Source organism: Rhinopithecus roxellana, chromosome 6, assembly GCF_007565055.1.
Source record: "Rhinopithecus roxellana isolate Shanxi Qingling chromosome 6, ASM756505v1, whole genome shotgun sequence".
In the NCBI taxonomy this organism is placed as follows: Eukaryota; Metazoa; Chordata; class Mammalia; order Primates; family Cercopithecidae; genus Rhinopithecus; species Rhinopithecus roxellana.
This window is the reverse complement of record NC_044554.1, coordinates 31887961-31909621: the sequence shown is the minus strand read 5'-3', so window position 1 is coordinate 31909621 and position 21661 is coordinate 31887961. Positions and strand designations below refer to the sequence as shown.

At 37.9% G+C, this 21661-nt stretch overlaps 2 protein-coding genes across 2 annotated transcripts in view; one reads left to right on the top strand and one right to left on the bottom strand.

The window, feature by feature from the left end:
• Positions 1-21661, top strand: part of CNTNAP2 (contactin associated protein like 2) — a 1672147-nt gene that overhangs the window by 459336 nt on the left and 1191150 nt on the right.
• On the bottom strand, positions 6330-6978 carry LOC104680738 (ubiquitin-conjugating enzyme E2 N-like). Its single transcript, XM_010386804.2, has one exon. It carries the CDS (start codon positions 6943-6945, stop codon positions 6487-6489), a length of 459 nt encoding a protein of 152 aa, XP_010385106.2. The 5' UTR covers positions 6946-6978; the 3' UTR covers positions 6330-6486.

The following is a 21661-nucleotide window of genomic DNA, read 5'->3' as shown; positions in this document are numbered from 1 at the left end:
TGTGTGTCACCTGTTGAGTTTTCATTTCAACACTTACATTTCGTTTTAAGCTTGCTTGTTTTTTTTTTTTTTTTTAACAGTCTATCTGCCTTTAAACATTTCATGTACTTAATAGTCTGTATCAGATCCTTCCAATTTCACTGGGGTCTATTAATTTTGTTTGTGGTCACTCTCAAACTTGTCGTATTCCTTTGATTTTTTTCTTTTTGGTTGGGTTTTTTTGGTTTTTGTTTGTTTGTTTGTTTGTTTGTTTGTTTTTAATTTTAACCTGTAAAAATCCTGACTAAATTGAGAGTGCCTTCTCTAGAAAGAGATTTTTCTATTTTATTCTGCTTGGAGCTGGGGGCACTGCCAATAATCTAGTCAACTCCTGTATGTCTTATTTTGATTTGATAGCAGAAACCTGGGACTCACCTTAGAGTTCTCATATCCCTTTATCTCCCACATCCAATTACTCAGTTCATCCAACTCCACTTCCTAAAATCCTCCCATCCAGTAACCTGAAGCAACCCTCTATTGCTCATCTTCTACAATGCTAAAGAGCAATAAAAAGATAAACCTCACCCTGTGATTGCCATGCCCAAAATTCTTAAAAGGTTTTAGGTAAAATTCATACCCTTTGGATTGTCAAAAACATGATGACTTAATCTTTTCTTGCCTGCCTATCTAGCCACCTATCATTATCATGCCACTTCCTCTAGCCTTCACCTCTTTTTTTTTTTTTTTTTTTATACTGAGACAGAGTCTTGCTCTGTTGCCCAGGCTGGAGCACAGTGGTGCAACCTCAGCTCACCGCAACCTCAGCCTTCCAGTTTCAAGCAATTCTCGTGCCTCAGCCTCCCAGGTAGCTGGGACTACAGGTGCATGCCACCAAACCAGGCTATTTATTGATTTATTTATTTATTTATTTTAGTTTTAGTAGAGACGAGTTTTGCCATGTTAGCCAGTCTGGTCTGGAATTCCTTACCTCAGGTAATTCGCCGGCCTTGGCCTCCCAAAGTGTTGGGATTACAGGTGTGTGCCACTGCGCCTGGCCTAGTCTTCACCTCTTGAATTGTACTCTGGCAATAATGGACTCTTGGTTGTTTTCCAAATGTGCCACCATATTTCTGCACATACCCAGGGTAACCTCTTGTCTCCAACTAGTTCAAGTGCTAGCTCCACTTTGAAAAGTGTATCTTGTCTACAACTCCATGCAGCTCATTTCACTTAGCATTATGAATGCTTATTTGAATGCCTGTTTTTATAATGAAGAGCAATTTCCTTAAGGTCAGGGGTCATGTCTATTCACTTGTGCATTTCCAATTCCTATAAAAGATTAACATGGAGTAAATTCTCAAGAATAATGGTTGAATCCATCTCAATAAGCATGCAATAAGCAATTACTGTTGGCATTTGTGCAAGCACAGAGTGGTGGAAATTCAGTCATATGTACATTCCTATCAACTATTACTAAAGCGGAAATGTTGTGAAACATTTAAAAAATACACATGGGTTACGATTATCCCTGTTCATTAAAACAGTCCTGGAAAAACATCTTTTATCAGGTTGTAAATGCTCACTTTAAAAATTAATAAAAGGATAATATAAAGTCTAGAAATTTAAACTCCATGGGAGAGTGCTAATGACAACATAGTAGTAGATCCTAAATTTTAAATTAGTCAACTACTATGATTGTCACAAGATCCAAATTTCATTGGATCCAAATTTTGAATTTCAATTTTGAATTTCAAAATTTAGGGTCTACTACTATGATTGTCACAAGATACAGTCCAAATTTCAGTCCCACAAATATATGTGCATGTGCGCGTGCACACACACACACACACACACACACACACACACACACACACAGATTTTATTTCCATATCTTCTAGTTGCTTTAATTCTTTCTAAATAGTCATCTTAATCCTGATAAAGTAGGAGATTGCTTTAGTGATGGTTTGAATGGAATGCTATCACAAATTTTCATTTTTTTTTCACATCGGAATCGACAAATATTAGCCAACTCCCCTGCTTAATTGTCCCATTGAGAATATATTTTATTTCTTAGTGTCTGTGCCTAATATAGCCTGTTTAAATGACCGCACTAGAAGCTTGAGATTTAGTCCTACTTATTATTTCTTCATTTAGATGTATTTCCAGTAAATGCAATTAAATTTAAGCTCTCAGATATTTCCTTTTGTTAACCATTTATTCTCCTTTTCTGTTATCAGATATAGACTCAGCAATTAATTTCCTGATTAATAACAATTGCTATAAAAGCATCATTCAGTCCACAAGTTGCTGTGTTTTCTAGAAGATTTGCTTCAAAACTTTCCTCTTATTTATGGCTTCAATATCCACTGTTAAGTCTTGCCCTAGGGTATACCACAAGAGATTTAGAGCAGCTAAATTTAAATTGGTTATAATTGAACACAGTTTAATATACAAGGAAATAGATAATCTATTTACCGTCTAACTCGAAGAAAGAAAAACAGAGTGAGAGTGTAGGTAATTTTGTAGGAAACTAGTGTTTTTAAGAACCTATCAAAGATTCTGTCAGTCAGTAGATAGATGGTATGCAAAACTCTGCATTGATAAAATCATTGCAGAAGTGTTTTTGTACTTTTTTTGACTTTACATCTCAAAAATTGGTCACTTTCGGGTGCGGTGGCTTATGCCTATAATCCCAGCACTCTGGGAGGCTGAGGTGGGTGGATCACAAGGTCAGGAGTTCGATACCAGCCTGATCAACTTGGTGAAATCCCGTCTCTACTAAAAAAAGAAAAAAAAATACAAAATTAGCCAGGCGTGGTGGGGGACACCTGTAATCCCAGCTACTCAGGAGGCTGAGGCAGGAGAATCATTTGAACCCAGGAGGCGGGGGTTGCAGTGAGCCAAGATCGCGCCACTGTACTCCAGCCTGGGCAATAGAGCAAGACTCCGTTTTCAAAAAAAAAAAAAAAGGACAATTTATTGGTATGCATTCATGACCGTGCATGCATACTTAATGTTAATAACCACTCAATGTAATGGACATAGAAACTTCCTGAAAGTAATGACTATATTATGATGGACAAATACAGTATAGTTTAAGGAAACTTGCTTAATAAATATTTAAGGATTTCCGTGCCATTTCTAGAAGTTAATGAAACAGAACAAAACACATTGTAAATTGTAAACTATTACTGCAACATGATTTTCCATGAATCTACAACATACCACATTCATTTTATAGATGCCATCATCCTGTTTTCAGTAATTGAAAGTATTTTCCACAATACTGAGGCAAGTGGCGATATGAATATGACAGGTGTGAGCTCCAAGTCGTAATGCATATTTTTCATATGTAATATTTTTTATTTCGAAGTTTTTGGGGTACAAATGGCTTTTGGTAACATGGACGAATTATGCAGCAGTGAATTCTGAGATTTTTGTCTATCCATCCTGCAAGTGGTGTACATTTTTTCATCTTTGCCACTTCCTAGCCAAGTGATTTTGGAAAAACTGATAAACTTTTTATGCCTCATTTTTTTTAATCAATAGAATGAGGACAACCATAGTATTTAGCCTGGGCAACATAGCAAGATGCCATCTCTACAGAAATACATGAAAAACGTATCAGCTGAGTGTCATGGCATGTGCCTTTAGTTCCTGCTACTCAGGGGCCTGAGGCAGGAGGATAGCTTGAACTCTGGAGAGTTCAAGGCTGCAGTGAGCTGTGATTGTGCCACTGCACTCCAGCTTGGGTGATAGATGGAGACCCTGTCTCTAATACAAAGAAAATGCATAGTATTTATTTTATAAAGTCATGGCAATGAGCAAATTACAGGTAGACTAGTCACAGTAAAATCTCAATAAACAAGGTGATTAGCTCACTACACAGCTACATAAAACATAATAAAACAAAACAACTCTATTTCCTATTTTCCTTCCCAAGCTCCAGGCGTTTCACTTCCAATTTTGGAGTGAACAATTAAGTTAATTACTTACTGTGATTTCACATTACCTGTGTTTGACTCAGCTGTGTATCTCCATATCCTCTGTGGCGTTCGAGTTCCCTCAGTAGGTCACCTTTCTCCTTGTCTTAGGAGTTTTCACTGCAGGAGACTCTGCAGTTACTGAGCCCACAGCATTGAGTAGGTCTCAGCCAAGGTTTGCTTTGGCCAGCAGCAGAGTACTGGTATCATGTTTATTATCCCAACCTCACTTTGTTTAATTATATATTTGTAAAAGAAAACAAACACTGAAGATATATATGAAAATTCTGTGTCAAAGGACATTATTTCTACATTATGTCTCCTTTCATTTAAACATACGGATATTTGGTACCAAAAAGAAAATAGATTTGAGCCTTTTGGATTCATTTATTTGGGGATGAGGTGGGTCACTTTTATTTCTGTGTCATCTGTTTTCTCGATTTTGTGAAACTAAATGGTTCCATGATTATTTGTATTGTTGAATAAACATTGTAATGCAGGTGCAATGCCCAGTTTCAGGCAGAAGAGCATCTGTACTTAAAGACCATCAAATCTGTACTAAGCTGTTGAAATTTGACTGAATAGTTAGGAGCAGATGTTGCTTCAAGGTACAAGAATGAAGCAAGTCAATCTTTCACAACGTTTCTCTCTGTCACGGAGGCAGCTACTGTATTTAAGAGCAAGGATAAACACAATTTTTTCTTCGTTGGAATTCGGGGTCATTCTCCCTGAGCTCTTTATATCAAAGCAATGGAATCTTTAGTCCTAGATACATGCTCTTATTGTTTCTCCTTTTACAAAATCATTTTTCTCTGCCGGGTGCGGTGGCTCTCACCTGTAATGCCAGCACTTTGGAGGGCCGAGGCAGGTGGATCAGTTGAGGTCAGGAGTTCCAGACCAGCCTGGCCAAGATGGTGAAACCTCATCTCTACTAAAAATGCAAAAATTCTCTGGGCATGGTGGTGGGTACTTGTAATCCCAGCTACTCAGGAGGCTACGGCAGGAGAATCTCTTGAACCCAGGAGGTGGAGCTTGAAGTGAGCCGAGATCGCGCCACTGCACTCCAGCCTGGGTGACAGAGCAAGACTGCATCTCAAAAAAAAAAAAAAAGAAATTGTTTTGCTCTTTTCTTCCTTATTCTTAGGCTTCTGAACTTTTTTTGTTGTTGTTGTTCTCTATCCTTGCAACTCCTCATTTCGATGTTAAAACAACTAAGAGAGGTGAAGTCTTGGTAAATGTGATCTAGAATTGCTAGATAAAATAAGAGGCCCAGTTACATTTGAATTTCAGAAAACAAATGATGTTTTAGTGTAAGTATGCCCCGCGCAATTCAAATTTGACTTGGTGACTGTGTTTTTATTTGCTAAATCTGGCAAGCCTAATCTCATCTTTAGTTATTGAAACACGTTTATAGAGCAGAATGATGTCTAAAATCTGAGTTCCAAGGTTCACTTTTATTTCTTCGCACCATGCACAACTGCCAACTATCCTCTTGGATTTGAATTTACTTCTTTTTCTGATTTTTTCATTGCTTTGTAAATGTTTTTCTTTGTTGGCTTTCTCTCCTCCTTACAAGGCAATCGGCTTTATCATCGTTTCTCCAGTGTCCTGATTCTTTTATTCTCCCTCAACATCTTTATTTCCACCATTCATTCTTCTTTGTGAAAAAAGAATTCCAAAATGCTTATTACCTCAATATTTTCTCTGACACTAGTTTGTTAAGAAATACTCAATTTTTTTTTTTTCAGAATGTTCCATAGTTTTAATTTTAAAATACGATTGTCACATTGGGAAAATGAAATAAACACAGTAAAATAAACTGTACAAAGGCAAAGTAGAATAACAAAAAATACTTTACTAAAACATAAGATTTACAGAAGTTTCCAGACAAGCCATACAAAATGGTCACAAGCTTTTTTTGAAGGAGGGAATCTACACTTGACAGCAATGTTATTAGTGAGGGCTGTGATGTTTGTTTAATGTTCCCATTTTGGTTCAAACAATCAAGCTTGTCCATCTACAGCATCTAAATAAAGTTAGACTTGGCTAGAGAGCATATTCTAAAGACCTGGTTAGCTGCTTTTAACCAATGCAATTAGATCACCAAAAAAAGGGGAAAAGGAGCCCATAAAATTAAAAATAAAACTACCTCCCCCCTCAAAAAAAATAAAATAAAATAAAGAAAAACACCCACACCCCTGCAGCTAACCTGACAACTACCTTCATTCACAGTGCTTTATACTTAAACCAGGATGGGGGAAATGAATAAAAGCAGGGAGGGGCCACTGCTTTTAAACGTTTCACAGCAATCCAGATGATACTTCTAGCCTCTGTTCATGCTTTATGACAGTGAATCAGGACAAGACATAGATTTGCTAATGTGCATTTAATCACCAAAGGACTGAAGATGTCTGGGCTTTTTTATTCTGTAATGTTTCTAAGACTGTGTCCATTAAATGCAAACAAAAAGGAGGAAGTCTTGGCAGAACAGGAGAAGTGATGCGCACTTGATGATCGGATCAATTTAAATATTATTCATGGCATATAGCCTAGTCCATGCTCTAGCTGTTTCTATGGCTTGGGCTTCGCTGGTCTTCCACTGCTCCGCTACATCATTTGCTAATGGATCATCTGGATTGGGAGCACTTAACAAGGCCTGGATCGATAGCAGAACTGTGCGGATCTGCAGTGCTGGGGACCACTTATCTTTCAAAATATCTAAACATATTCTTCCCAACTTGTCTACATTAGGATGATAAATTTTGGTCATGAAACGTACTTTAGGGGCTGCCATTGGGTATTCTTCAGGAAGGAATAGTTCAAGTTTAAAAGTCCGTCCCTCAAAGGGGGAATCTTGAGGGCCAGCAATGACCACATGAAAATAACGGGCGTTGCTCTCATCTGGTTCTGCTTTGATGCCAGGAACTGGTTCTGCCAGCAAACGCTGGGTTTCCTTGATGATCCTGAGGGGCAGCCCGGCCATCTTGTCAGAACCCGAGTTCGGCCTCTGGTCTCGTCTCCCAAGAAATACTCAAATTTTTAATACAGATCTTCGTTCTACTGAAAAACATTTCCTTTGCCAAGTTTAGACTACATTAAGGACAGTATCATTGCTGTAGTCCGCACACCCAGAACTCTGTAATAAATAGTATACCCGCTTCTTCTTTGTATGTGTCCAGTTCTGTAACTTCTATTTTGGAATTTTTAATTATAATCTATGTGTATATGCCTTGAAATCTGTGATACCATGACAGAAAAATGAACCTTCATTTGGCTGGTAGATTCTCTAGCCTTTACCTTTTCAGATTATTTTGCATCTGACTGCCAACTTTTTAAAGACTAGTACCCCAATCGTTTTGCTGCCTGCACCTCAAAGTTTTCCTTATCACTCTTTTGATCAAATATAAACTTTAACTTCTTCCATTTATTATTTCTTCTTTGACTCACAATATACTCCATTCTAATTTGGAACTATTTAAAAATAGGGCTGCTAAATAAAAGTCTGCACATTTCTCTACCCATCCCAAAAGTTTGGTCCTCTCTACCTTCCTCCTAAATAAAAGGTTAACAATTCTCCTTTCCTTAACATTAACTTTTTAAAATCACTTATGAGATGCTGTCTTTGATCAACCCATTAATCTTTTTTCAGGCTACCATTCCTATGTACATTTTCTGATGAATTTGTAGTCATTGTAAGTATTGAATGTTGTATTCCACACTATGCTTTGCTTTGTTTTTGTTTTTTTTTTTCTTTGAGGCGGAGTCTTTGCTCTGTTGCCCAGGCTAGAGGGCAGTGGCGCAATCCCAGCTCACTGCAACCTCTGTCTCCTGGGTTCAAGCATTTCCCCTGCCTCAGCCTCCCGGGTAGCTGGGACTACAGGTGCCCACCACCACGCCCAGCTAATTTTTTTGTATTTTAGTAGAGATGGGGTTTCACCATGTTGGCCAGGCTGGTCTCGATTTCCTGACCTCGTGATCCACCTGCCTTGGCCTCTCAAAGTGTTGGGATTACAGGCGTGAGCCACCGCACCCAGCCTGCTTTGCTTTTTAAAATGTTGCAAATTACAATTGTTTTGGTTATCTTATCTAATTTTCTATTTTTATGTTATGTGTCAGATTGTCTGGACTTATAAGGAAACCTGTCCTCTTCCAGCACCCACTCTTCTTCCTCCCCCATCATTCCCAATTCACACGACTTTCTAACTTTCTAATTGGGTGCTTTTTAATATTCATGAGCACAGGTTTTAGGTCACACAGCTTTTTAGAATCATGGGAAAAATAAAGGTAAATAGTGGGTGAGTACTCAAGGAACTCACCTACAAATCAACTTGATTCAGTCTTACGTTCTGAATTTTCATCAGTGTCCTGGTGGTTGCTTAACAATGCAAAATTTGTAGATAAAAATATTAATGTTAGGTGAAGCTCACTGAGTAGCCTACAGATCAGTGTCACCAATTTTGATACATTTTATCCACATCTCCATTATCTGGTTAACATATCATTTTGCAAAATATTAAAAGATCTTCAGTGCACAAAAGGGCTGTCATGAACAAAGTTTCTTCTTTTTTAAAATAAACTGAACAGTGTTACTATCTAGTTGGCCCCAAGGACAGACTAAAATTATAATTTATAATTATGGATGTTTTTCCTCACAGAAATAAAAATAAATAGGTCTTATTGATGAAGACATAGACAGTTTTGCTTCTGTGAACATTTCTCCTTTACACATGATCAGTCCAACTTTTCCCACTCGTTTCTGCCTGAGGTGGAGGTGGGGACTCCATTCTTGACTTAATAAATCTAAATTCTTCAACTGTCATTCTCTCCCAAGACACTTCACCCTTTGGTGACTATGCTGCATTTTCCCATTCTTGCTCTATGTACATTTCATCCTCGGTCTGGCAAGACCTATTTCAAATATACAAAAATTATCTGATACACACAGGAACCCAACCTACTCTCCACGGAGTCTGGAAGGTTGAAGAAAAGACCCTTCTGAATGTGTCAGCTTTATCAGCTCCCATTGGGAGATCAGAGGTCAGAAGCCTTCATTAGCCAATAAAAATAAAATGATGTTTCTTGGCAAGTAGACTGTAGTAAACACCCTATATGTTTAAAAAAAAAAAAAAAAAAAAAAAAAACTTACTAAATGTTAGTTTTTCTCTCCAAAATAGATATGTAATTCTCAGATTTCCTTGTAATTTTCCCTTAACGGCTGATTGTATCTTGACAGTATAAAGCAGTCCAGCCATCCACCCATTCACTGGACAAATATTTCTTTAATATAAATGCCAGGCACCATTTTAGGTCCTGATGATACACCAATGAACAAGAAAGATGAAGTATTGATCCACCAGGAACTTACATTTTAGTGGGAGAGATACACACAAAACAAATAGGTATATGATATGACAAGCAGGGTAAGTAGATGGAGAGCAGTTTTTCAAGACTTCTATGAGCTAACACCTGATTGAAGAGAGGTTGTAATTTTGTGGTGTCCGCATGATCAGGCCAGGTAATCACTTCCTATTGCCCATATATTTTTTAATCATTTGTTTAAAAATAAAGGGGTAGTTCTCAGACTGTTTTCTCATACAGAAGATAGTTCTTTTTTAGATTCTTAGTACTACTCATTTTAATAAGCTGTATGAGTCCAAAACATTAAAAAAAATTTACTCTAGAAAGTAAAGCTAGGTAAAATGATCTCAGTGTAGAAAACTTTTATTATGTGGCCACAAAAGGCACTGAAAACGAAATTACTAGAAGGCCTTAGGGGAATAAAAGGGAAATGTTTAGAAGACATTAAACCTCTGGACGTTTAATTTTGCAACTTCCTCAAATACTTAGAAGACTTCAAAAATAATTTTGCTTTTGTCTAAACTGAGAAATTATACTGTTCTTTTTCCCCCTTGCTGGCCCTCAAAAGAGTATTAATTCCCATTTTGGGAAGGAATTATTTTAATAATGCCACTGAATGAGAGGAAAATATCCCTTTTCTAAAAAAATTAAAAAAAAAAAAAAAAAAAAAAAAAACCTCAGTGTAAAGTGGAATTCTCTAAAGAACGCATTGTGCACAAAATGACCTTCCTCAGTGTATTACTGGGATGGAGGGAGTTGCCTCTCTGTGGGGCGGCAAATAAACCCTGTGACCCCCAGGATCCCCCTCAGCCCTCACAGAGTGTCAATTGCTGTTTCATCCTGGGTTGTTCCAGACAGCCACTTCCAGTCCACTAGAGGGAGCACTTGAGAGGAAACCCATTTGCTTTCACTGATGTAGATCTCAAAATTTCATCTTAAGAAGCCTGGTGCAGTGGCTCATTCCTGTAATCCTAGCACTGTGGGAGGCCGAGGTGGGTGGATCATAAGGTCAGGAGTTCAAGACCAGCCTGGCCAACATGGGTGAAACCCCTTCTCTACTAAAAATACAAAAGTTACCCTGGCATGGTGGCAGTAAGCTGAGATCATGCCACTGCACTCCAACCTGGGCAAAAGAGTGAGACTCTGTCTTAAAAAAAAAAAAAAAAAAAATTCATTATAGAATAAAATCCAATTACTTCAGCCTTTATCTTCAAATTTTGGTCATTGTTTGCATTAGTCATGGTTCTTCAGGAGAACAAAACCAATAGGGTGTATGTATCTATGTGTGTGTATACACACATATATATGCACACACATATATATTTATATATACAAATATATGCATGCATATATATTTATATATACACATGTATATATTTATATAAATATATGCCTGCATATATATTTATATATACACATATTTATTTACAATTCTGTAAAATATTATATATAAGTAAGCCCCCCAGACGCATAAAGCATATATATATAAGGCATATATATGAGATTTATTTTGAAGAAGTGATTCATGTAATTATAGCAGGTAGCATGTCCAAAATTTGTAGGTGAGCCAGCACCTTGGAGGCCCAGGGAAGAAAGAATGCTGCAAATCAAATCTGAATGCTTGTCTCCTCTCTAAATATCCTCTGGCTTGGGGAGGTCAGCCTTTTGTTCTGTTCAGGCCTTCAGCTGATTGGATGAACTGTCCTCCCTCTCCCCTCACCTCAATAAGAAGGATGTCTTAGTTCCTCCAGGCTTCTATAACAAAATAGCCTGCAACAGAAATGTATTTCTCACAGTTCTAGAGGCGGGGCAGTCCAAGCTGCTGGCAGATTCAGTGTCTGGTGAGATCCCACTTCTTTGTTAATAGAGAGTTGTCTTTTTGCTGTGTCCTCACATGATGGAAGAGGCAAGCCAATTCTCTGGGCCTCTAAGGGCATTAATCCCTCTCATGAGGTGTCTGTTCTCATAATCTAATCCCCTCCCAAGCGTCCTGCCTCCTAATATCACATTAGTGACTAGGCTTCCACATATGAATTTTAGAGGTACACAGACATTCAGATCATAGCAGAGGGCAATTTGCTTTACTAAAAATCAGTGACTTAAATGTAAATCTCATCCTGAAACACCCTCTCAGAAATATCCAGAGTGATGTCTGACCGCCATGGCCTAGCCAAGTTACAATATAAAATCAAACATCATGCTGTTTCTATAAAAATATCGTGACCCTAAAAACAGTTGCTAAAAACTTGTATGACAAAGAAAACAGAAAAATGAAAGAAAGGCAAATTATTTTGGAAAGTTACAGTGAACAACATAACCTAAATCCAACAAAAAAGTTTCTGAGACTCAATCACTAAACAGAGCTGGAAGAAGCTTTTAATTCACTTCATTCCACTGTATTTAACAAGTCGCTACTTCAGCCCCTACGGGGTTTCTAATATTATAAAAAGTAATATCATAGGTTATAACGATTTAGAAAGAATGCTTCTATTTTTGAAATTAATAATCCAGCTAGGACATATTTTCCAGATATTATTGTAATAATATTCTTACATTAAAAATAATTTCTTGTTATTTGGATTTTATTTCCCCTCTCCTTGGGGTTGTTAGTAATACAAATGAGTAAAATTGCTTTCAGTAGAATGCTAGATACATTGTACTGTTTGCAGGTCTGCTAAACAACAGAATCAAGTCACCTCCTTGGCAGGTGACCAGCGTTAACTATAATGCACATCAAAACAGTCAATAAGAATCACAGATCTGTGGCACCATAGAATAATGGCCTAATTAATCTCTGTTCAATTTCCATTTTTATACCTGCTCCCAAATTCCCATTCTTTCTTATCTATGAGTTCTTTTCTCATATAAAAACATCTTCTGTGAATATTCATTCAGTCATTTTTATATTCATTCATGTTTGCATTCAAAGATATTTACTAATAAGTTAGCATAGGTCATACATTTATGAATATTATTCAAACACTGAAGGTAAAGACTGAATGATTACCAGAGTGGACACAGATACATTGCTTTTTTAAAAATCTGAGTCCTTTGAAAGTTTATTGTTTGTCATTTGCAAGAGTATATCGAATACTGACGTTTCTTCTAATAATATCAAAGGAATAGTTAAAATTCCATAGGGACTCACTGTTACATGTGTAAAATAACATAGCCATCTGGTCTGTTTCATTCTTATTTCCTTAGGAGACGAGTGTTAAGCATGCTCTAAAATATTTATTGAGGGCACATTTTATGCTTATGTTTAGGTTCAGTTTTAGGTATATAGACATTGTAAAAGAAAAAGGAAATTAATTGTTAAAAAAAGGTGTAAGAGGATGATAAAAAGGAGGCCAGAGAGAAAAAAGAAAATACAGTTTCTGTCCTTTCAATTCCTTATCATTACTTTACCATTCTTGTGTGGAAGTGGGAGCGCATGAGTCCACAGAGGGGTAGAAAGAGACAAATACCATATAAAAGGGATAAGTGCAGGTTGGATGACCACACATTGGAACCAAAACTGCTTCCACAAAGGTTATAGAGTTTAGGTAGTGCCAAAGACTAAGTCTGAGACACATTTAAAATAATTGTTTATTTACAAAATTTGGCACAGGTCCCCATCTATTGCTACTTTTATGTCAACAGGGGTTTAAAGATTTTAGCAACAGAAGTTCTATAGTTAAGAGAGACTGAGACAATCTCTGGAAAGCCTTTTATTACTGTGGAATTCCCTTTTTTGTGTGTGGAAGTGGGAGACCTCCTAATTGGTGTTCAGGTACACTTGGCAGGCTTGGTTGGGTGCAAGGAGGCAAGTGAGCAGCGTGGAGACATTCAAAGACAGGAGGATTGTCCTAGGTTAGGGTCAGTGGTATTTTCTCTGGCCAACCATTTTCTGTAACGAAAGGGTTTGATGAGCTACTTTTCTTATGACCAAACTGTCTTCATAATCTCTTATGGGGCCGGTGGCTGTCATGGCAGTTTGTCATTAGTAAAGAGGTCAAGACCACTCCGGGTTGGAAATCAATACGCATAAAGTGACGAGGTGATGATGATGAGCATACGCATAGTCTTGCTATTTACACAATGATTAGGCCACCCCAGTGAAAGATAATGCGAAATAGAACTTGTGCTTACAGAAGATGAATTTTGAATGCCTAACGTTGAAATGTAGATTTGATGGGATAGAACTTTGCATATTATTTACAGGGCTTTGAAAACAGGCATGAAGAGAGAACAAGGGTGTAAAGAGGTTGGGACAGAGGAGACCAAGTGTCTTACAACGGAGTCATGACGAAGCACAGGAATGTTACGTTGAATCAGTGCTAGCCTTAATGGTCCCCTGATCTATGGGAGAAGAAAAAACTTGGTATTTAAGCGTTGGTGGAAAACACACACACACACACACACAAAATTTCCGAATACCAGAGACTGAGGGAAATTTCTACTCAACCTAATTAGTTGAAAATGCAAAGCAAGTTTCATGAATAGAGCTTGTACAGGGTTAAAAAAAATACTTAAGCATTACATGATTGCTGTAGGAGCCCATTTTTTGGAAAATTTCCAGGAACCCTTTGAGTCAACTTGTTAAAAACAGAAGAAAGGCTAGCAAAGAAATAGCTTATTTTATGCCTCTGATTATAGGATTTCATCATGATGTGGGTCACTGAGTGTTATTTTCTTAAGTTCATGCATATGCAGAGATTTAAACTAAATTTGTGTTCTCACCATGTTAAGAGGCCCAAGTTATCAAAGTTACTACCAATACATTCTATTCCCCCGAGAGACATTCAAACCATAATTCTCTCAGTCAAGTTCAAAAAAAAATTAATATTTTGTAAAGTAACCATTGTCCCTCTTCTCAATATAATCCAAGTACTAATACCTTTTGACACACCAATGACAGTCTCTTGATTAAAAAGAAACCACATTAGGGCAGTCCTTTGAATAACATAAATTGTCTCCTATAATAAAGGAAGACATTAGAGGTAAAAAAAATTAAAATAAAAAAAAAAAGTTTTCAGCACCAATCTTCACTCTCCCTCTCACACCATAGAAGATTCAGAACCAGAGTCTGGAAATGCAGTGGACTTGGGTAAACTGAGGTTTTCAGTCTTCATACTAGTCAGAGGCCGTCATTGATTGCGGCCAGTCGTGATATAACTTTGGATAGTAATTTTAGTCAATTGCTTCCTGCCAAAGTCCCGTGCTCTCTGCTGGAGCCTCCGTTTCTGAAAAGCTCTCCCTCTGCCCTTTTTTTTTTTTTTTTTTCTTTTTCTCTGCACGCACAACCCTCACGCAACTTTCGTGCTGCCTAAATCAGCCTGTGGGTTAGGTATTTTCTCATCATCCAGATTAAAAGACAGCTTAGTCTCACAGAGATGTAACTGACTGATTGAAACTGATTTTTTTCCCCATAGGAGGCACATCAGAATCACCTGGAAACTTTAAAAATTCTAATACCAGACCATAGCCTTCCAATTCTGATTGTGTGGATGTAAATGGGGTAGTTCCCTGGTCTTAGTTTTCACAAGCTCCTTGTCAGGCCTCTGAGCCCAAGCCAAGCCATTGCATCAGCTGTGACTTGTACATATATGCCCAGATGGCCTGAAGTAACTGAAGAATTACAAAACAAGTGAAAATGCCCTGCCCCGCCTTAACGGATGACATTCTACCACAAAAGAAGTGAAAACGGCCGGTCCTTGACTTGAGTGATGACATTACCCTGTGAAAGTCCTTTTCCCGGCTCAAAAAGCTCCCCCACTGAGCACCTTGCGACCCCCACTCCTGCCCACCAGAGAACAAATCCCCTTTGACTGTAATTTTCCTTTATCTACCCAAATCCTATAAAAAGGCCCCACCCTTATCTCCCTTCCCTGACTCTCTTTTCGGACTCAGCCCGCCTGCACCCAGGTGATTAAAAAGCTTTATTGTTCACACAAAGCCTCTTTGGTGGTCTCTTCACAGGGACGCGCATGACACTCCTCATGTCATGTTAACATCAGCCAGCAGAGGCTAGGAATACCGATAAAAACAACTCCAGATATGTTAATAGATGTTAGGAAAAGTGGGAGAAGATGGGGCGGTGGATTTGTAAATGTTAAACTTGTTACCCAAATAACCTCTCCAAGTAACTTTTGGAAGGATAGTTTTGATTAAGAGAACCTGCCCCTTTTTGGATCTCTTTCACCTGCAAGGAGAAAGAAAAATGGGAGAAAAGGAACCAGCTTTATACAATAAAAAAATGCAGCTGGAGATTCAGAAGTGGGCCTTCAGGGTGAGGATCTAATTTTCACAGGGAAATTCCCTCTGAAATCCTTCTAGAAACTCCTGCTATATCATCTCCCACTTATCCACTCATTACCCCTTATCCACTAAACACTCCCCAACTCCCAAACCCCTCCCCCTCCGCCAACCCTCCACCATCTGACCTCTCTTAGTACAGCCCCTGTTTCATGGGGAGGGAGAGCTTTGGAGTTTGGAGGAGAAGGAGGGAAAGGGTGTGTCTGGCCTGAAAGCGATGATTAAAAAGAAGTTTCCACTGAAAAAACACATCTGAGTGGTTCACAGTGTGGCTCACTTGTATCATCTGCATCACTTGGAAACTTGTTAGTAATGCAGATTCTCCGACCTCACCCTGGACTTACAAAATCAGCATTGAGGGGCTATGGCTGAGCAGTCTGTCTGAACAAGCCCTCCAGGTGATTCTGGTGAATTCCGATGCCAGCTGCAATTTGAGAACCACTGGCGATCTCATGTTTTCTCTTGAGCTTCTCTTACCAACTGTGGGTTGCTTGGTTCTTATTTGTTTTATAGAGTTTCTCTGTATAGAGCACCCTTGGCATAAGTAGCTCCACTTTAGAAAAAGACTCCATCTTACATTTTAAAAGCCATCGTGCCAACAGGGTCCAGGTGTTCAGCTGATCAACAGAGACTGCACCCAACCAGATAAGGACATAATCATTCACACCCTTTCACTATTAGTCCTCACCAGAAGACTCTGTGGCCATAAAAAAGAGCAGGACTTCACCATTTGGAAACGGCTGTCTTAGCAGACACCATCTTTCTGTCACTTGTGATAAGCACCCAGCATCCCCTGCCGAAGACTCTACCCACATTAAAGTCTCTTCCTTGCAAGACCCTGATGGACCATCTGGATCAGGACTAGGCATTGTTTTGTCCACATTGCTCTCCCTGAACTGGTTTGTTAACTCTTTTTTCCTATCTCCTTTATCTTAATGTTGAATGTTATCTTGTTGTGGAATGTTTAGTCAAAACAGATAGATAGATAGATAGATAGATAGATAGATAGATAGATAGATAGATAGATAGATAGATAACTATGTATGGTTTGCAATATTGACTGGCCCGTGGAGTGACTTGAGCCTGTGTGCCTATGGCTCTGCCAAGTGAATGGGTGGCACTAAAGAGAATTGCCTCCTCTGGAGCTTCAGGTAGCTCATGGCGTTGATGACTGAATAGCATTGATGAAAGTCTGACATTATGGAAAGACACAAATATTTGTGGACCTGGTCGTGTCTGACCATGCACTTCATGATGCTTTCCTATTGCTCCTCCTAGAGCCTGAATGGGAAAGGGAGAGACAAGCAACTGACCAACTAGCAAACAAATAAATAAAGTGAACCTACTGCGAATAGAAAAGCTATTTGTGCCCATGGTAATGGCTTATTGCAGACACGTATCTTCGGTTTAAAGTTATCTTTGAGTCTCCATGTCTGTAGCTGGGAAGATGCAGATGTTTTAAATCAAGAAAGTTGGACTAGTTTGTTCCTAATATTCCTTCCAAGTTTAATTCAATGGATATATGAATTTGGGGATTAATAAAAAAAACAGTAAGGAGTAAGAATCTTTGGGAATATAGGAAAAAGTGCTGTATTCAACTGGGAAATATGTACATATTTAAAGACAACTTCTCAGATAAGATGATTATGAGCCCACATTATGTTTTATTTCAAACATGCTGTTGGATGTGAGGTTGCTGAATAAGCTGAATTCAAGATTCTCCCCTAGGTAGAAACATTTGGGTGAGGGGTGGTGGGGAGAGGTCATACAATGAAGAATTGCCTGGTTAAAGATTAGACTACTTGTAAGATGGATTAAAGATGTAGGGGTATAATTTTAAAAATAAAAATAAAATAAAATAATTAATATTTACAATTATATTTAACAGTATTTGTAAAAATTTTTATGTTCACATATATTGAAGAATAAATTCAACTTCGTTTGTTAAAAAAAAAAAAAAAAAAACAAGTTTCAAAACTGACAGTCAGCTGACTGGATCTTCCCAGAAAAGATCTTTAAGTATCATGAGAGTCTATCAGAAAATTACTCAAGTGTTTTTTCAGGAATTCTAATTATTTTCAGGAAGGGCTGTGAATTACATCTTGCAAAAAAGTTCTGTCTCCCAACAGGTTTGGTGACATTTTTTTTTCTCAGTTTCTAGTCTCATCTCTTCTCACGTTTTAGCTTTTGTTCACTTTTAGTACATAATTTTAACTTCTTGGATTTCAATTGCTTCCTCTACAAAGCAGGGATAATAATTTCATACCATAATGAAAGAATAAGGCTAGAAAAACAATTTTTCTTAGAGTGTTCCAAGTTTTGTAAGTGACTAATCTAAACTATTCATTAAGGGGTAAAGGTGATGAGATGTATTTTTCAGTCCTTGGATTCAATATTAATTGTAAATCCAAACTCATGGTAGATTGATTTATTCTGTCATGTAGCTATCAAACATTTGCAGTCTCTGCTATCTGTTATATATGCTTTATGCATTTTACAAAAATCAACCCAATTACACAATTACTCTATGATGTAGGTACAAGAATTATCCCCATTTTATAGATGATAAAACTGAGACACTGGAAGTTTAAATAGCTAGCTTACACTCAACAGTGTGCTATGTGGTTTGTGGCAGAGGACTGAACTCAGGAAGGCTGCCTCCCGTGTTCAATAAACGATTCACTAGTTGATATCCTGTCATTCCACTTGATTCTCCAAAAATCAGGTTGGACCTTGTCAGGGACCAAATGAAGACTGATAATCCTAAAGAAGTTGAACTTCAGAGAGCCTCAGTGGGAGGGAATAACATGCCTAGTCCAGGTTGTTAAAATTTAGATTATTTCCTTGCATAGTATTGGCTACTGTCCATTCTGATGCTTGTTTATTTCTGTTACAATCCCCGGTCTCTGGATTGAACCTTCTACACTAGATTGGAGCATAGGCACTGTGATTCACCATTGTTATTCTGGAATCTAATATAGAAAATGACCCAGAAGCACCATTTTTAACAAACCTGGGTTCCCTAGCCACATAGAAGCATCAGCCAGATCCAGTTGGAGACAATCCTGCTGATGAGCTTAACAGGTTCTCTGTTTTTATTTTTTTATTTTTAAGAAAGAAATGTTACAAGATAGACAAGATAGAACATCGTATTATTGTTTTATTGTCTCTTTTTTTAGTGCCCCTGCCATTTTCTTAGAGCATTAAAAAGAAATCACTTTCTCAGATGGTGTGAGGATGAAAGGATCCACATTGGGAACAGGAAACCAAAGTTCTCTGAAGATTTTGAAAGCAGAAAAAGAATAACCTGGTGTACATAATGATAAGTAGGAAATAGAAAACCGCTGCGAGTAAAACTGTTTCTTCCAGTTTGGGAGGCTCCAGAGTGAATCCCCTGATCTTAGACACAGAGATCAGGTGAAAGGAGCCTTTCTTCTGGGCAGTCTGATGCTGTATGACGCTGATCATTCCACCTCCCGAACAATCCTCAGGCTTCGGGCTGGACGAGTGGTCTCTGGGTACCACTCTGTACCTGAGAGTGCCATTTTCTGAGTGTATCTTCTGTGCCAAGCACTGTGCTGACATAGTATCTATTGGCAACTCTTAATCTTCTATCGCGTAAGTCTTATTCCTGTTTTAATGACAACAGCCCTCTTTTGTAAGTAACTTGCTCCAGCCCCACAGTAAGTGAGGAAAATGGGATTCATTCCCCTAACTTTTTGAATCCAAACCAGTGGTTGGGTGTCTTTGTGTATCTCTGAATTCCTGACCTCTGGGATTCACTGACTTCTATTTCATTCATGTGATTTCAGTGGTGTGTTCCCACCACCCCCAACTCCCCAGGGCCTTTCTGTGAACATGAAAGATACTAGGAAGGGTGCAAGACACAATCTGTTCTCACCGAGTCAGTGAAAACTTCATTTTATTTGAAAGACTCTCTGATCACCAGAAGGTCATTCTTGCTGGCCTTTAACTCAGCCCTAAGGTTCTATAAGTTTTTTCTATAATGCCACTTACCATAATACAGTATTTACAATTAGAATGACAAAAACTCAGTTTACAGTAGTTAGCACCTCCAAAGTATTACAAGAAGAGAAAGGAGAAAATGTATCACCAAGTACTAGTATAAAAGTGAAATTCTACTCAAATAATTTTGAATCAGCCATTTCGAACTAAAGAAGTTTTTTATTCCTTTGTGTTAACTTTAAAAAAACTGTTTTGGTTGATTTTTTTTTTCTATTCCTTAAGATAATAGAGAAATGTTTTAAACTTTTAGTTAAATGTGTGCTGTGTTCAATATTATAACCATATGATTTTTCCTGTTTTTGATTATATATAGGAAATAACATTTGATTCACTCGAGTAACTTTACAGTTTACAGGGCTTGTTTATATTGGTCAATGTATTTAAGCTCATTCAAAACATACAGCTTGACATCTTAGAATCTGAGGTATGACTTTAGGCAACAGTTAAGCCAATTTTTAAATTTCTCATTGGGGGCACTGAATTGAAACGCTGTAATCTTCTCTGGAACTATCTTCTATTTCGTATTTCAGCAAAGACTTAATTGTTCTTTGAAGAATTTCTAACTCTAAAAATCGTAGCAATTTATATTCCAAAGAAATACTATTATCTTGCTCAGAAAAGAGAAGAAACATAGAATTGCCTTTATTTTTAAGTTATAATTGCAGTCATGTATTGGCAGCACATGTGAACAATTTATACATAAAATTATGATGGGGAAAAAACCTGCAGCAAAGAGCAAAGTGTGCATAATGATCCTCTGCCAAGTAAAATAAGTTCTATTTATGTATTTGTTTATTTAGGTATATTAAGTATCTAGAGCAGCAGCAATGTGAACTTTACCTTTTTGGTTGTTTACCTTTTTCAATACCTATAAATGCTTGTACTGGTAAATATTGTGTATATATATATACACACACACATACACACACACACACAGAGTCTTGCTCTATCCCCAAGGCTGAAGTACAGTAGTACAATCTTAACTCATTGCAACCTCTGCCTTCAGGGTTCAGGCAATCTTCTCACCTCAGCCTCCCAATTAGATGGGTCTACAGATGCACACCACCATGGCTAATTTCTGTATTTTTGGTAGAAACAGGGATTCACCATGTTGACCAGGCTGGTCTTGAACTCCTGACCTCAAGTAATCTGCCCGTCTTGGCCTCCCAAAGTGCCGGGATTACAGGTGTGAGCCACCATGACTGGTCAAATATTATATATTGCATGCATTGGGCACTATGTATTTTAAAGTCAGTTATGTTTAACTTTGTTCTTATTCTATAATTTTGCACCTCTGGAGGTGAATAAACTTACCATGCCATATCAAAAAAATGGAGATAAAAGTGATACATTCTAAAATAAAACCACTCTTCCTTTTGCTTGCATATAAATAATAGGTAGAGATCTCTGTACATAGTTTATTTTTATGTTTGTTTGTTTATTTATTTATGTATTTATTGAGCTTTCGTCACCCAGGCTGGAGTGCAGTAGTGCAATCTCCAGCTCACTGCAACCTCTGCTTTCTGGGTGTAAGGGATTCTCGTTCCTCAGCCACCAGAATAGCTAAAATTACAGGTGCATACCACCATGCCCAGCTAACTTTTTTTGTATTTTCAGTAGAGATAGGATTTCACCACATTGGCCAGGTTGGACTCAAACTCCTGACCTCAAGGAATCCACCCGCTTCAGCCTCCTGAAGTGCTGGGATTACAGGTATAAGCCATCACACTTAGCCCATATTTTAATAAGGAAAATGATGGGTGGCATGGGACTTTGAAAACTAAGACCATATACTTAGTATTTTAAAGTAAGATTTTGTTATTGATATAAACCACGTTGAAGCGAGAAAGGCTGGGTCATCGTCCAGCAAAGATTGCACCTTATTTTCTTAATATACTAAAGTGACAGGACCTATGGTTGGTGGGGAAGAAAGACCTTATTACCTAGAAGGAGAAAATGAGATCTTTTGATTCTGTGAGAGAGAAAGATGGACACTGTCTTCAGATTATAAAATTCAA

Coding starts and splice junctions, on each gene's coding strand:
- LOC104680738 (XM_010386804.2), bottom strand. CDS start 6,945: ATGGCCGGGCTGCCCCTCAGGATCATCAAGGAAACCCAGCGTTTGCTG.